This window comes from Bubalus kerabau, chromosome 10 (genome assembly GCF_029407905.1).
Source record: "Bubalus kerabau isolate K-KA32 ecotype Philippines breed swamp buffalo chromosome 10, PCC_UOA_SB_1v2, whole genome shotgun sequence".
NCBI classification, from domain to species: Eukaryota; Metazoa; Chordata; class Mammalia; order Artiodactyla; family Bovidae; genus Bubalus; species Bubalus kerabau.
Window position 1 is genome coordinate 65,776,199 of NC_073633.1, and position 13,879 is coordinate 65,790,077.

Here is a 13,879-nt window from a genome sequence, read left to right on the forward strand (position 1 = left end):
GTTATATACAATTGCACAAGTCAATTTAGCACAATTCAGTATTTGACACCACGGAAATATTTTTTCAAGAGAAACCAAATTATTTTTTGAAAAAAATCTGTATTTCCTCAAAATAATGATAATGCATTTTTGGTGAGCATTCACTGAGTATTCTAGGAGAGTTCCTAGTGAGCTTTGCTAGAAGACAATAAATCACATTTCAGTATAAATAATATTTATGTTTTGCTTAACATATGAGCATTTGAGATTAGAACATGGAGAATATATTTTCAAATTGGCTTGGTTTATCAGCTCCAACTGTAATATTATTATATTTGCCCTACTCCAGGAGATATTTTTGGGAACATAGTTTATCCCAATTAAGAGCCAATAGAAAATTACATTTAGATTTTTTCAAAAAAAAAAAGGGAAATTTAGAAAGCATGTCACTTGAAAATTGATCTTTTCACAGATTGTTAAGGCTCATAAGCTTTTCTATAAATAAGAAAACATTACTTACTGTAATTATTCTTCATCTCTTGAGTCCCTTTGACTTTGCCTCGTTTATCAATCCTCAGATACCACTGTGTTCGACAGAAGAGTCTTCTCACTCTTATATCTCCTCCTTCCATGTAATCATAACTTCTTGTATGTCGCTCAGGGCTGGAACAGTTCACATTTGTAGCCATTTGCTCTGGAGTCATGTCATTGCAAGCTAAAGATATAGTGCCCACTAGACAGATAATGTGGAAGCATGATCTGTAGAGCAAACTTGGCAGGATCCATGTCAGTATCCATTTGCGCATTATAGTATAGTGCTCCGGGTGTTCATGAATAACATAATGAAAATTAAATCTTGAGTTGATTGTTGCTCCTAGGTCATTGACCTCTTCCTATCTGTGAACTGTAGATTGGTTTAAGGAAGAGCGGTTGCACTCTCCAAATTGTTAGCCTTATCCTTTTAGTTCCTGATAGCAGTATAGGAGTCCTCTTTAAATAACTCTCTGTTGGTATATCCTTATAAAAGCAGGTTGTAATAAGCTCAGTTGCTGAGATGCTGTTTGCTACTTGACTTCTGTTTGCAATGAGAGATTAAGAATGGGGAGGGAGGAGAGAGAGGAAGATGAAAAGTGATTGTATAAATTTCAGTGGGCAAATACTATTACAACATACTGTGTAATTCTTACTGTGAAGGTACATTTAAAACAGTTTTCACAGAGGATGTCAGGGTCCTTACCACTCTATTTGTAGACTTATAAAAGTTCTATATTAGTAGAGATTAATCTGAACATGATTGTACCATTCATTCCAGTCCCTATTTGATAAGAAACATCCAGCAATTTAGAGCTGTTGATTTAAATTCAGTTCTAAAGTTCCTATTAACAAAATATTAATGCTTTTTTCTAGATGTCTTTATTCTTTTACAGTTGTGGTTTGACAGTTATTTTCTTCTGAACTGCCCACAGTTCTCAAGTTAAACGTCAGAATTGTTCTGGAGAATTTCAACCTTATCTTTATGTAAGTTCTATAACGTAATTACTGTAGATAATCACACGGCTCAAAAGTCTGGTAACTTTACTTTTCCCCTCAGTACTAAAAGCAGAGAAATAGATAAACTACTAACAAACAGTTAGCATTATTTTTAAAGACAAGTAACAGTCACTTACTTGTTCTGTTGATAACAGCTGGATACACAAGAATTCCATGTCTGTTGTCTGCCCTGTGCAACTTGAGCCTCTCTACTGTAGCTACAAACTATTTCTCAGCTGAGAAATTCTCCAGCGGAATCATAATTGTTTCCATAAATCAACAGCAGGCAAGAGGATTTTTTCTGTGTGTGTGAGCGCGTGTGAGCTTGTGTGTGTGTGTGTGGAGCCTTTTATTCAGAGCTTTTCGATAAATACCTTTGCTGACCTCATTGGAAGCAATTAAAACTTAGCCAGTAAGCTGTTAGTTGAATACAACAGTGAGAATAAAAGAGGCTTGTATAGTATTCATTCAGTGGTCATGAGAGGGAGCTATGAACATGGTTTATGCTCAGATCTACAAATGGGTATCTACTTTGTAGAAACAAATCTCTGATTCTGAAGCAGTTAGAAAGGGAAACAGAATTTTTTAGGTTGTCTCATAGCAGTTGAAATAAGTTTAAAAATATTGCTTTGACCATATACATAAAGGGATCTTTTAACAGGAAATCTTTTACATAGATTTATGAAGCATATATTGCTACTATTATTCTTTTGTGTTAAGAATGTTAGAATAAAACTCCTAATATGTATTAAGTCACACCTTAGTGTCTTCAAGAAGTGTATAGCTGAGTTAAGGGTATATCTCTTCATTTAGAGGTATTTCAGCATTGCTTATAACTTTATGTCTTATGTTCCTAGATTGAAAGTAAGAATAACAATATTCTTACTTGAGTTGAGCCAATAATTACCAGTATGACCTTGGACAAGTCACCTGATGTTTCTGAATCTCAGCTACTACACTTGTAAAATTAGTCTAGATGATTCTATGGTGCCTTGTAGTTTTAAAATTCTGTAACTTGTTGCTTACCCTACTAAGATCAGGAAGAGGATACATACTTTTAAATTATTATTCTTAAAAATTAAAAATAAAATTTTATATGGTTTTATATTGGTTATCAATGGTTGACTCGTCCTCAGTAAAAACATTGATGCAATAAATGTATGTTCATTTAAGGATGGAATTTTAAGAGGTATAGCTCATGTGAAAAAGAGAATGCTATTTTGCTTTCCACCATGAGTTATTCTCCCCTTTTTTAGCATGTATATATTAGTTTCCTGTTCTAGCATGTATTTATTAGTATACTAGAGTTTCATTAGGTATTTGCTGCAAAATAATTGCATTGTTAATCTAAATCAACATTTAGGAATACATAATAACATTCTATTTCCCATGGTAATACTCTCAGCGCGCGCGCACACACACACACACACACACACACACACACACACACAACTGCACTTGAAATGCATTACTTTACCGCCAGGTGGTGCACGTAGACCAAATAGGAAAAGAAAATCAAGTATTTAATACATTCAATTGTATTATAAGTTATAATTTCCCTTTGTGTCTATGCTTGGGGGAACAAAATCAAGAGCACAGCACAATTTAAATTTACTCAGTTACTCTTTAGGCACCAAATATGACTTTTCTAAGTTAGAGCAGAAGGGGATGACCCTTCTATAATTGCCTCTGTTGAAAGCTGCTGCTGCTGCTGCTGCTAAGTAGCTTCAGTCGTGTCCAACTCTGTGCGACCCCTAGATGGCAGCCCACCAGGCTTCCCCGTCCCTGGGATTCTCCAGGCAAGAACACTGGAGTGGGTTGCCATTTCCTTCTCCAATGCATGAAAGTGAAAAGAGAAAGTGAAGTCACTCAGTCGTGTCCGACTCTTAGCGACCCCATGGACTGCAGCCTACCAGGCTCCTCCGTCCATGTGATTTTCCAGGCAAGAGTACTAAAGTGGGGTGCCATTGCCTTCTCCGATGTCACATTCATAGGTATGTATAATATAATTAATAGGAGGGAACATCATTAAATATTTTCATTCTTTTACATTTTTATATTCTATCCTGTTCCACATCCTCCTAGTTCCCATCCTTTCCCTATAGGTAATCATTGTTATTACCTATATTTAGTTTCTGGTGCATCTTTCCATAATTTTGTATGCATATATAGGCAAACTGAATATATATGTGTGTATACATTTTTATTTGTTCTAATTTTATGGAAAAGGTAGCATATCATACACAATGTTCTGCGTGTTGCATTTTTTACTTAATAAAAAAAAGAAAATCTTCCCATCTCAGTGTTTAGAAAATTATCTCATTTTTTTTTACAGCTGCACAGTACCCCACTGAATGAATATATCACAATGTATTTGACTAGCTTCCTGTTGTTGAACAATTAATTTATTTCCAGTCTTTTTCTATTACAAAAAAAAAATGACACAATGAATAAAATTATAAACATATCGTTTGAATGGATTTTGCCAGTTTACTCTCCACAGAAGTTGAACTAGTTTTTTAGTCTCATTCACAGTATATATAGTGCCTGTTCAGTATAGTGTATTGTCAAACACTGGGGGTTTTGGTAATCTGACAGTAAAAAAAGCATTTTATTGTTTTTTCTTGCATTTCTCATTTTATGAAAGAAAGTGTCCATCATGGACAGGTACTATAAAGTACACAGTGCTATGAGTGTCTGCCATAAGTGGCGATAGGAAGCTTTCCCTGTGCTAATGCCAGTAGAGCTGCAGTTTAAAGGATGAGAGGGAGTTCTTTCAACAAGGAAACACCAGTGGGCTCTAGGAGAGAGAATGAGAAGGACTTTGGCATGTAAAAAAGCTGGAGAGGCAAGCAGGGTCCTGGTGGGCTAAGTCAGAGTTTGATCTTTATCCCAAGAGCAATGGCCATTATGGTATGATAATCAGAAGAGTGACATGACTCATAACTGCACTCTATGCCTCTATTCTGACCCAAACTAATTTAATTTCTGCCAGGAGAATAAGTTTAAGAAATACAAAATTGTGTTCCTTTATCCTATTTTTTACATTATTCATATTTTCAAAAAGATACCCAAACTTTGTGATTGAAAAGGAAAGATGTAGGAGAAGAAAAAGTCATATTTATCTCCCAACTTGAGTAAAGCCCAAATCTGCTTCATAGGGTTGTGCTAAATGCCCTGAAAAGAAGTGAAACATCCAAGTGTCTTTGAAAAGAATCCCAGAGAAGGTAAAGCCCATAGATCAGGCAGCATAGAGAAAAATCTATTTGGGGAGCCACACTCTACATTTCGGGTAGTACCACAGCACACAGCAGAAGCAGCAAAGCTCCAAAGAGTAAAGACTGCCTACGTGTCTAAAAACAGACAGACTCAAAAGCACCCCTTATAAATATTTCTCATGTTTTAAAAGACATCTGGAAAGGCAGAGAACCCAGACCTGAAGAAACTTCATGAGCAGTCAGTAGACACATACAAGTAACTAGAACAGACAAAGGACACAACAACTGAGTCCCTTGTCTTGGGCCAGAATTCTATCTCATCTTGAAACAGAGGAGGGAACCCAATAGTTGACATAAGTTTCTACTAACCAGTGGTGAGAGGTAAGGGGGGGTGAAATTCTCAAAGTTGAAGCCAGGATCATTTATAAGGTTATATGTTACCTCTTGCATATTTGAGATTGTGATCCAAGATTTATTTCTGCTGCATTCTCATCACTATCACCAAACTATGGATTTATTTTCATCTTTTATTCTGTCAGTCCCATTTCATCAATTCAGCCTCAACTTTGGATCATGCCATTCAACCAGTGTTACTCACTTCCTTAGTTCATTCACTTAACTATTTATCAAATAGTTATCTGGTGCCAGATGTTGTCCCAGACTTTTGGAGGTACAGTGAGTATTCTAGAAGTGGTCTTTGCACTTACAGAGAATGCATTCTGATGAGAGAACATAAACACAGCTCTTTGGCCTGTGTATATGACAGAGGCAGCATGGGTGTGGGTGGGATAGAAACAAGGTGTCCAAGGAGATAGGAGATAGAGGGGTCAATGGATAGAGGGACCTATTTTAAGTTAGAAAGACCCATCTGAGGAGATAAAGTTTGCGCTGCCTGGAACAAGACTGATGTTGGTGTGTTCCAAGAACTGAAAGAAGGCCAATATGTTGAATGAAGTACATGAGCAGTGGGAAGAATTGTGAGAGATTAGTGAAACTGAAAAAGTAGGCAGGAGCCAGATCATAAAGAACTTTGAAGGTCATGGTAATAAGAGTTAGAGGTTATTCTAAGTGTAACAGGAAGCTGGAGTACAGGCAGTTCTACTTATAAACATTATAGACCTGCGCAAAGGCACTAGTTAAACTCCAAAGAAAAATGTCAAAAATAATTGAGCAAGTGTGGGGCTTCCTATAAATCTTGAGTCATGCAAACTTTGTGCTTACACTTATGCCCTAACATTTTAAAGCTTACTGTATATAAGATACAAAGTCTGAGTCATATGCTCAAAATTGTGTGCCTGTGACTCAACTATATAAATATCTCAGTTTACAAGTGTATCTAGATTCTTTGTGTCTCTTGAGTCAATATAAAATTGTTGTTTAATTTACATTTGTAAAAAGTTATCTAATATGCTAATCTAGAAATCAAGTTCTTCAAATTATATTTTTAACTTACTAGATTGACTTTAGACCTGGAGCAAGATCTCCAGAGTTACTACTCCTTTTTTTCCCAATTCAGAAATATCTGTATAATGAAGTTAAATTATACAATTTACTCTTGATTGCCTAGACTCTCCTTAAATTAACACTTAACTTTAGCAAAGAATCTATCTCCTTGATTCAATGCTATACATTAGTGCCTTTTTTTGATAACAAGTGCCACTCTAACAGTTGGAAATTGTTGTAATGGCTATGGAGAGAGTTTTGCTTCAACCCTAGGAAAACATTATGGAAAACAACAAAGACTCTGGGCAATTAGGGTTACTACATTCTTTGCTTTAAATTGTCATTCTTTGGTTCCATGTTCATTGTCTACATAGCAAAATGAGTGCTAAAACTATCGTTTTTAATGTTTCATGGATGTCATTGTGGTTTAAATCTGGTCACAAAAGACCTTTCTGAGGAGGTGGTGATTAAACTGAAATCTGAAGGATAAGAAGAAATCAGAAATGAAGGTAATACATTCCAGGCAAAGGTAACAGGGAAAAACAAAAGCTCTGAGGTGAAAATGAGCTTGGTATGTTCTAGAAACTAAATGACAGTGTAACTGAAGTTGAGTGAACAAGAGAAAAGTTAGGTGATATGAGATCAATGTGCGTGGGATCTTTTTTGTTTTTACTTTATTTTTGAGGATAATTGCTTTACAAGTTTGTGTTGGTTTCTGCCATACGTCAACATGAATCAGCCGTAGGTATACATAGGTCCCCTCCCTCTTGTCTGTGTAGGAGCTTGATATCAGTGTTGGGGACTTTGGATGTAATTCTAAGTATAATGTATAATAATCAATGAGTAATGTGATCATCCTGAAAACTTTGTGAGAATGATTTGGAGGATGGCAAAAGTTGAAGTAAAGAGACCAGTTAGGAGGCTGTAGCTGTAATTCAGTTTGGAATTGATGATGCCTTAGACTGGGATCAGAGCAGGGAGAGGAAAGAAGTGGGGAGATAGATTTTGGAGACAAAGCTAGGTGATAATTCAGTGTGAGAAACAAGGAAGAGTCAAGGTTAAATTCCAGATGTCTGACATGTGTAACAGGATAAATAGCAGTGTCATTTGCAGAACTCAGATAGACTGGAAGAGAACTGACACTGGAGGGGGAAGTCAGGCAGTTGGAAAGTTAGGTGAGAGGAATGCTATAAACCCAAACCCTATTCATTCTGGACCCAAGGGATCTGCACCTCTCATTCCTTTAAAATAAGAACCAGTAAGAATCTTGCAAATCAATTACCATGAAAGGGTGGAATTAGAAATAAAATCTCTTTCTAAAGTACTCAGGTGCAAAAATGAAAACTTCTTACAGCAGTCTTGTGTGTGTGTTAGTCGCTCAGTTGTGTCTGACTCTTTGAGACCCTATAGACTCTAATTTTCTAGATATTAGAAATTTTATTAGAAAGATTAATAAATATTATATTTAAATCTAATATAAATATATCAGAAACAGTATTTCTAGAATATCTACAACCAGAATATCACAGTTCCCAGTATTATAACACATGAAATTATCAGAAGGCAAGCTGTGTTGTGGAACCTTATTACAAAAGCCTAAAGCAGTTTATTTTTTTGTTTCAGCCATAAACGGGTTGCAAAGTTGTCCAAATATAGTTTAATGTGCAGTTGAGTCAATTCAGGTGACACTGAGAAAGAAGTTTCTAATGACAATGTTGGCATTCTCCCTGGGTATTTTACCTACCAGAGAATTACCTTTATATCTAGAGGAATATTGTAGTAGAGTAGTTCATACCAGCATATAATGCCACAGTGAATTATATAACAAGGAATATCAAAAACTAAACTTTTGTATCTCTAATGTCAAGAAAAAATAGTGAAGTTAAAAAAAGGCAGTCATATCAGTCATTTGATAATAGCCATAAGAACAACAAAAGACTGATTTTTTTCCAATGAATTTTTGGCTGCTTATAATTATTGCTTTGATTTCCTAGCCTAAGAAGCTTGGAAATTGGAAGCATTGTTTCATGAGTTTAGAGCATTGCTGAATTAGTACAAATAAAAAACTGGAGTATATTTTAAAAGAAATACTGTTTATTAGCCAAGAACTATATGTTTAATAAATCATACTGTCACCTGGCTTAAGTGAATAAGAAAAATAGGGAAATAGATTATTAACTTATCTGCAAATGTGAATGTGAAAGTTCTGAAAGATGTTTGAAAGTTGCTTTCTCTCTTAAATATTTTTAAATCTCCTCTGACAACTGATTTGTCCTACTAATTTGTACTAGCTTAGAAATATCTGCAAAGCAAAAAGATAAACCTCAATGGAAACTCAGTTTGAATGGAAACAAATTCTGAATTAAGGGACTCCAAATGAATGCAGTTTTACTGTATTTTAAATTGTTCCAAGATAGAATGTTTTATTAGGATAGAATTCACTTTATTATTTTTGACTTGGATAAAGAAAGAAAATAACACTAGTTCTTAGTATAAGAAAAAGGGGTGGTTAAAAACTAATTCAAAAATTGTAATGAAATTATGTATGGTGTACTCCTACCTTCCCTGGATTGACTTCCTTATGCCTTCTGTTCTGTTTATTTCACTTAGCATGTTGACATTTATTAATATACTGTATTTCTAATATAATCGAATTATAAAACCAAGAAGCAAATTCAAAACATCAAGGTGGAAGAGATGAAAAATATAAAATTTCTGGATCATTTTAACACACTCAGAGCATGTTATATATTAAATTTAAAGGGGGCTTTTTTTTTCCTTTCAGCAGTAGTCCTCATCTTTTTAGTACTTAAGTTAATCCTTTTAGATTGAAAGATCATCTTGTCTCTTTTTTCCCCCTTTTTGGTTTATACGTAAAAATTCAATTCTGTGCTTTCCTTGTTGATACAAACATTTACTAAGATTTAGGAGTTTTTTGGTTCTGTTTTGAATTCTGAAACTTTTTTATCATATCCTATTCAATCTCCTTCCCTTTCTCTGCATTTTTCTCCTCTACTTTTTTTTTTATTCTCATCTCTCTCTCTCCCTCTCTCTCCTTCTTTCTCTCTCTCACACACACTTTTTCTATTATACCCATGCTTCAAGTTTCTAGAAACCTCCTTTAGTCATTCTTATATTAATTTTCTACTTGTTTGTCATTTTTTTCAGTCTAGTCTTGAAAAACACATCTGGTTTCTATTCCAATCAGTATTCCTCTGAGAATAACCTTCATATTATAGAAGACAAACAATTCTCAAATAACCCATAATGATGCAACCTCTGGTAATTTAAACTTTTATTCAATAATTTTAAAAGAGCTATTCATGTACTCTAACTTGGCACGCTTTTCGTTTTCATTTAAGATAAAGTTTACGGAGGTGGGCTTTGTATGGGTAATCATTTAAAGCAAGTTAATATTTAGAAACTTATTCTTTCAAAATGAGAAATCTTGGAAACCAAACATGGAAAATGATTCACTCTTCTCATTAACAATTCATTTTTGAGAGTTCACAAGTTAAATGACACATACAAAGTGTTACGGGAGCAAGAAGATAGCAAAGCCTAGGTACCGGAAAAAGAAGACAAAAAATTGGAGCCACTAAGAAACAGCAAATAAATATTAAATGAGAAATTACTAAAAGCTGCTAGCTATACTGTGTGAGAGGATATGGTGTTTAGAGGTAATATGGAACAACTGGCCTGTGATGAGGTTTCACCATTCAAATGTTATCTTTGCAATCAGATATACCTCGATTTGAACTACTTTTGCTCTTGTTGACTGGGGGAGAAAAGGCACAACATGAGAGTTGTGAACTAAGTTTTATTTGGGGCCAAAGGAGGACTATAGTCTGGGAGACAGTCTCAGATAGCTCTGAGAAACTGCTCCCAAGAGGTTGGGAGGAAAGGACTCTATATATACAAAATTAGAGTATGTGCAATTAAGCACACATTTTGGCAGAAGTTGCTGTTGTCACCAGGAACAGATGCCCATTAATGATTTTAGTGCTTTTCTAGATATGAGTAATATCAAGAAATTGGGCTCATTAAAATTTTCTCCTGGAAATATCTAACTATGTGAAGGCGTAGTCTGCTAGTTTTTCCAAGAGCACAGAGTGCCTCTTCCTGATCTCTGCCCTGAACTCCTTTCAGAATGTGTTGAAGGTCAGCAAATGCAGCAGCTAGTGACTTTTCTCTTGTAGAACCAGGTAGCAAACAAAAATTTGTAGTGACAGGTCCCCTCATGGTATTAAATTCAATCATACTTGGAGAGGTATTTCATGACCATTTTGTCCCATGGTGCTAGGAATGATCATTCGTAGATCAGGCAAGGATTTTTTTTTGATAGGCCACTCAATGTGCTATTACTGAACTAGGTCCTATTAACAGTAACCAAGTGTCTTTGGACCATCTGTCTTACTAGTCTTTTATGGTCCAGAAAATGGTTCCCTCTAGTTTTTCTTCCCATATCTAGAGTTACACTATTATAGTCATTGATCTTATATAGAACTATATAAGTGGTTACTTGCTTGAAGTTACCTAATCATCATTTTATCAAAGGCTCAGTAACACATTTAGTAACACATTACTAAATGTGTTACTAAATGTGTTAGTAATGTGTAAGAAACAGCAATGTCATAAAATAGGTAGTGTATAGGTAATATAACTAGTATTATTAGTAAGGTCATAAGTAATTTATTGACTTAAATTGGTTGAATTCCCATTAGGTGTGGCTCAGTATATCACCAAGCTTCCCAGGTGGTTCAGTGGTAAAGAATTTGCCTGCCAAGCGTGAGACACAGGTTTGATCCTGGGTCAGGAAAACCCTCTGGAGAAGGAAATGACAACTCACTCCAGTATTCTTGCCTGGGAAATGGGTGAGAGGAGCCTAGCAGGCTACAGTCTTAGGTCCCAAAGAGTTGCTTAGTGACCAAATAGTAGCAGCAGCAGTATATCACTAAGTCATCCGACTTAGTCTGTTCTGTAACAAGTCTTATCTTTAAAGGAAATGATAAGATATTTGCTTTTCTCTGACTTACTTCACTTTTTATGATAATCTCTTAAGTTCATTCATGTTGCTGCAGATGGCATTATTTCATTCTTTTTAATGGCTGAATAACTGTGGTGTTAGAGAAGACTCTTGAGATTCCCTTGGACTGCAAGGAGATCCAACCAGTCAATCCTAAAGGAAATCAGTCCTGAATATTCTTTGGAAGGACTGATGCTGAAGCTGAAACTCCCAATAATTTGGCCACCTAATGCAAAGAACCAACTCATTGGAAAAGTCCCTGAGGCTGGGCAAGATTGAAAGCAGGAGGAGATGGGGATGACAGAGGACGAGATGATTGGATGGCATCACCAATGCAATGGACATGAGTTTGAGTAGGCTCTGGGAGTTGGTGATGGACAAGGAAGCCTGGAATGCTGCAGTCCATGGGGTTGCAAAGAGTCGGACACAACTGAGCAACTGAACTGAATATTCCATTGCATATATATACAACATCTTTATTTATTCACTTATCAATGAATATTTAGGTTGCTTCCATGTCTTGACTATTGTAAATAGTGCTGCGGTGAACACTGAGCTGCATGTATCTTTTTGAATTATAGTATTTCCTGGATATATACACAGGAGTGAATTTGCAGGATCATACGGTAGCTATATTTTTTAAGGAACCTCCTTACTGTTTTCCATAGTGGCTGCACTAATTTACATTCTGGGACAGTTTCCTTTTCTCTACACCCTCTCCAGCATTTATTATTTATATGCTTTTGATGATGACCATTCTGACTGATGTAAGGTGATACTTCATTTTCTTTTTATATAAATAATAATTAGCAATATTGGGCATATTTTCATGACCTTTTGGGCATATTGGGCATATTTCACATGCCTTCTTTGGAAAAATGTCTATTGCGGTCCTCTGCCCATTTTTCAATTGGTTTGCTTGTTGGTTTTCTGATATGGAACTCTATGAGCTGTTTGTATGTTTTGGAGATTAATCCCTTGTCAGATGCATTGTTTGCAAATGTATTCTCCCATTCTGTAGGTTGTGTTTTCATTTTATTTATGGTTTTGTTCCTGTGTAAAAGCTTTTAAGTTTAATTAGGTCTAATTTAGTGGTTGTTGTTTTTATTGTTTCCCCTACTTCCATTTCTCTAAGAGACAATCCAAAAAGATATTGCCACAATTTATGTCCTGCCTAGGTTTTCCTTTAGGAGTTTTATAGTATTCAGGCTTACATTTAAGTCTTTAATCCATTTAGAGTTTATTTTTGTATATGGCATTACAGAATGTTCTAATTTTTTTTCTTTTACATATAGTTGTCTAGTCTTCCCAGCACCACTTATTGAAGATACTGTCTTTTCTCATTTGTATTAAATATATTCTTGCTTTCTTTGTTTTGCCTAAATTGACCATAAGTGTATGGGTTTACTTCTGGGCCTTTCCATCCTGGTTCATAGTTCTATATTTCTATTTTTGTACGAGTACCATACTCTTTTGATGACTGTAGCTTTGTAGTATAGTCTGAAGGCAGGAAGCCAGATTCCTCCAATTCTGTTTTCCTTCCTCAAGATTGCTTTGATTATTCAGGGTCTTTTGTGTTTCCATACAAATTATAAGATTTATTTGTTCTAGTTCTGTGAAAAATGCCATTGGTAGTGTGATAGGGATTGTGTTGAATCTGTACATTGCCTTGGATAATACAGTGATTTTGACAATATTGATTCTGCCAATACAAGAGCATGGTATATCTTTCCATCTGTTTGTGTCATCTTTGATTTCTTTCATCAGCATATCATAGTTTTCAGAGTACAGGATCTTTTGCCTCCATAGGTCTTCCTAGATGCTTTGCTCTTTTTGATTTGATGGTTTCCTTAATTTCTCTTTTTGATCTTTCATTGTTAGTGTATAGAAATGCAACAGACTTCTGTCTATTAATTTTGTATCCTGCAACATTACCAAATTCACTAATGAGCTCTAGTAGTTTTTCAGTAGCACCTTTAGGATTTTCTATGTTTAGTATTATGTTGTCTGAGAACAGTGACAGTTTTACTTCTTCTACAATTTGAATTCCTGTTATTATTTTTTCTTCACTGATTGCTGTGGCTAGGGTTTCCAGTACTATGTTGAATAAAAGTGGCAGAAGCAAACATCCTCACCTTGTTCTGGATGTTAGGGAAAATTCTTTCAGATTTTTACCATTAAGTATATTGTTAGCTGTAAGTTTATAAAATGTGACCTTTTATTATGTTGAGATAGGTTCCCTCTATGCCAACTTTCTGGAGTTTTTATCATAAATGGTTGTTAAACTTTATCAAAAGCCTTTTCTGCATCTATTCATGATCATATGGTTTTATTATTCAACTTGTTAATGTCACATTGATTGATTTGCATTTATTAAAAAGTTCTTGCATCCTGGGATAAATCCTCAGTTGATCATGGTGTATAATCTGTTTAATTTATTGTTACAGTCGATTTGCTAGTATTTTGTTGAGGATTTTTGTGGATATTTTCATCAGTGATATTGGTCCCCACTATTATAGTATTAATGTCAATTTCTCCCTTTAGTTAGTATTTGCCTTATATATTGAGGTGCTTCTATGGTGGATGCATATATATTTACAGTTGTTACCTCTTACTCTTGCATTGACCCGTTTATCATTATGTAGTGTCCTTCTTTGTCTCTTGTATTTATTTTGTTTGATAT

General features: G+C 35.1%; 2 protein-coding genes across 2 annotated transcripts in view; one reads left to right on the plus strand and one right to left on the minus strand.

Moving 5' to 3' along the window:
- FGF7 (fibroblast growth factor 7) overlaps positions 1-1,917 on the minus strand; it is a 61,722-nt gene extending 59,805 nt beyond the window's left edge. The window contains exons 1-2 of the mRNA XM_055538018.1: positions 1,647-1,917; positions 500-1,054 (exon numbers count right to left, since the gene is read on the minus strand). Coding sequence (XP_055393993.1) covers positions 500-785 — 286 coding nt within the window. The 5' untranslated portion in view covers positions 786-1,054; positions 1,647-1,917. The remainder of the gene's footprint in view (positions 1-499; positions 1,055-1,646) is intronic.
- FAM227B (family with sequence similarity 227 member B) overlaps positions 1-13,879 on the plus strand; it is a 203,824-nt gene that overhangs the window by 130,648 nt on the left and 59,297 nt on the right. The window lies entirely within an intron of this gene.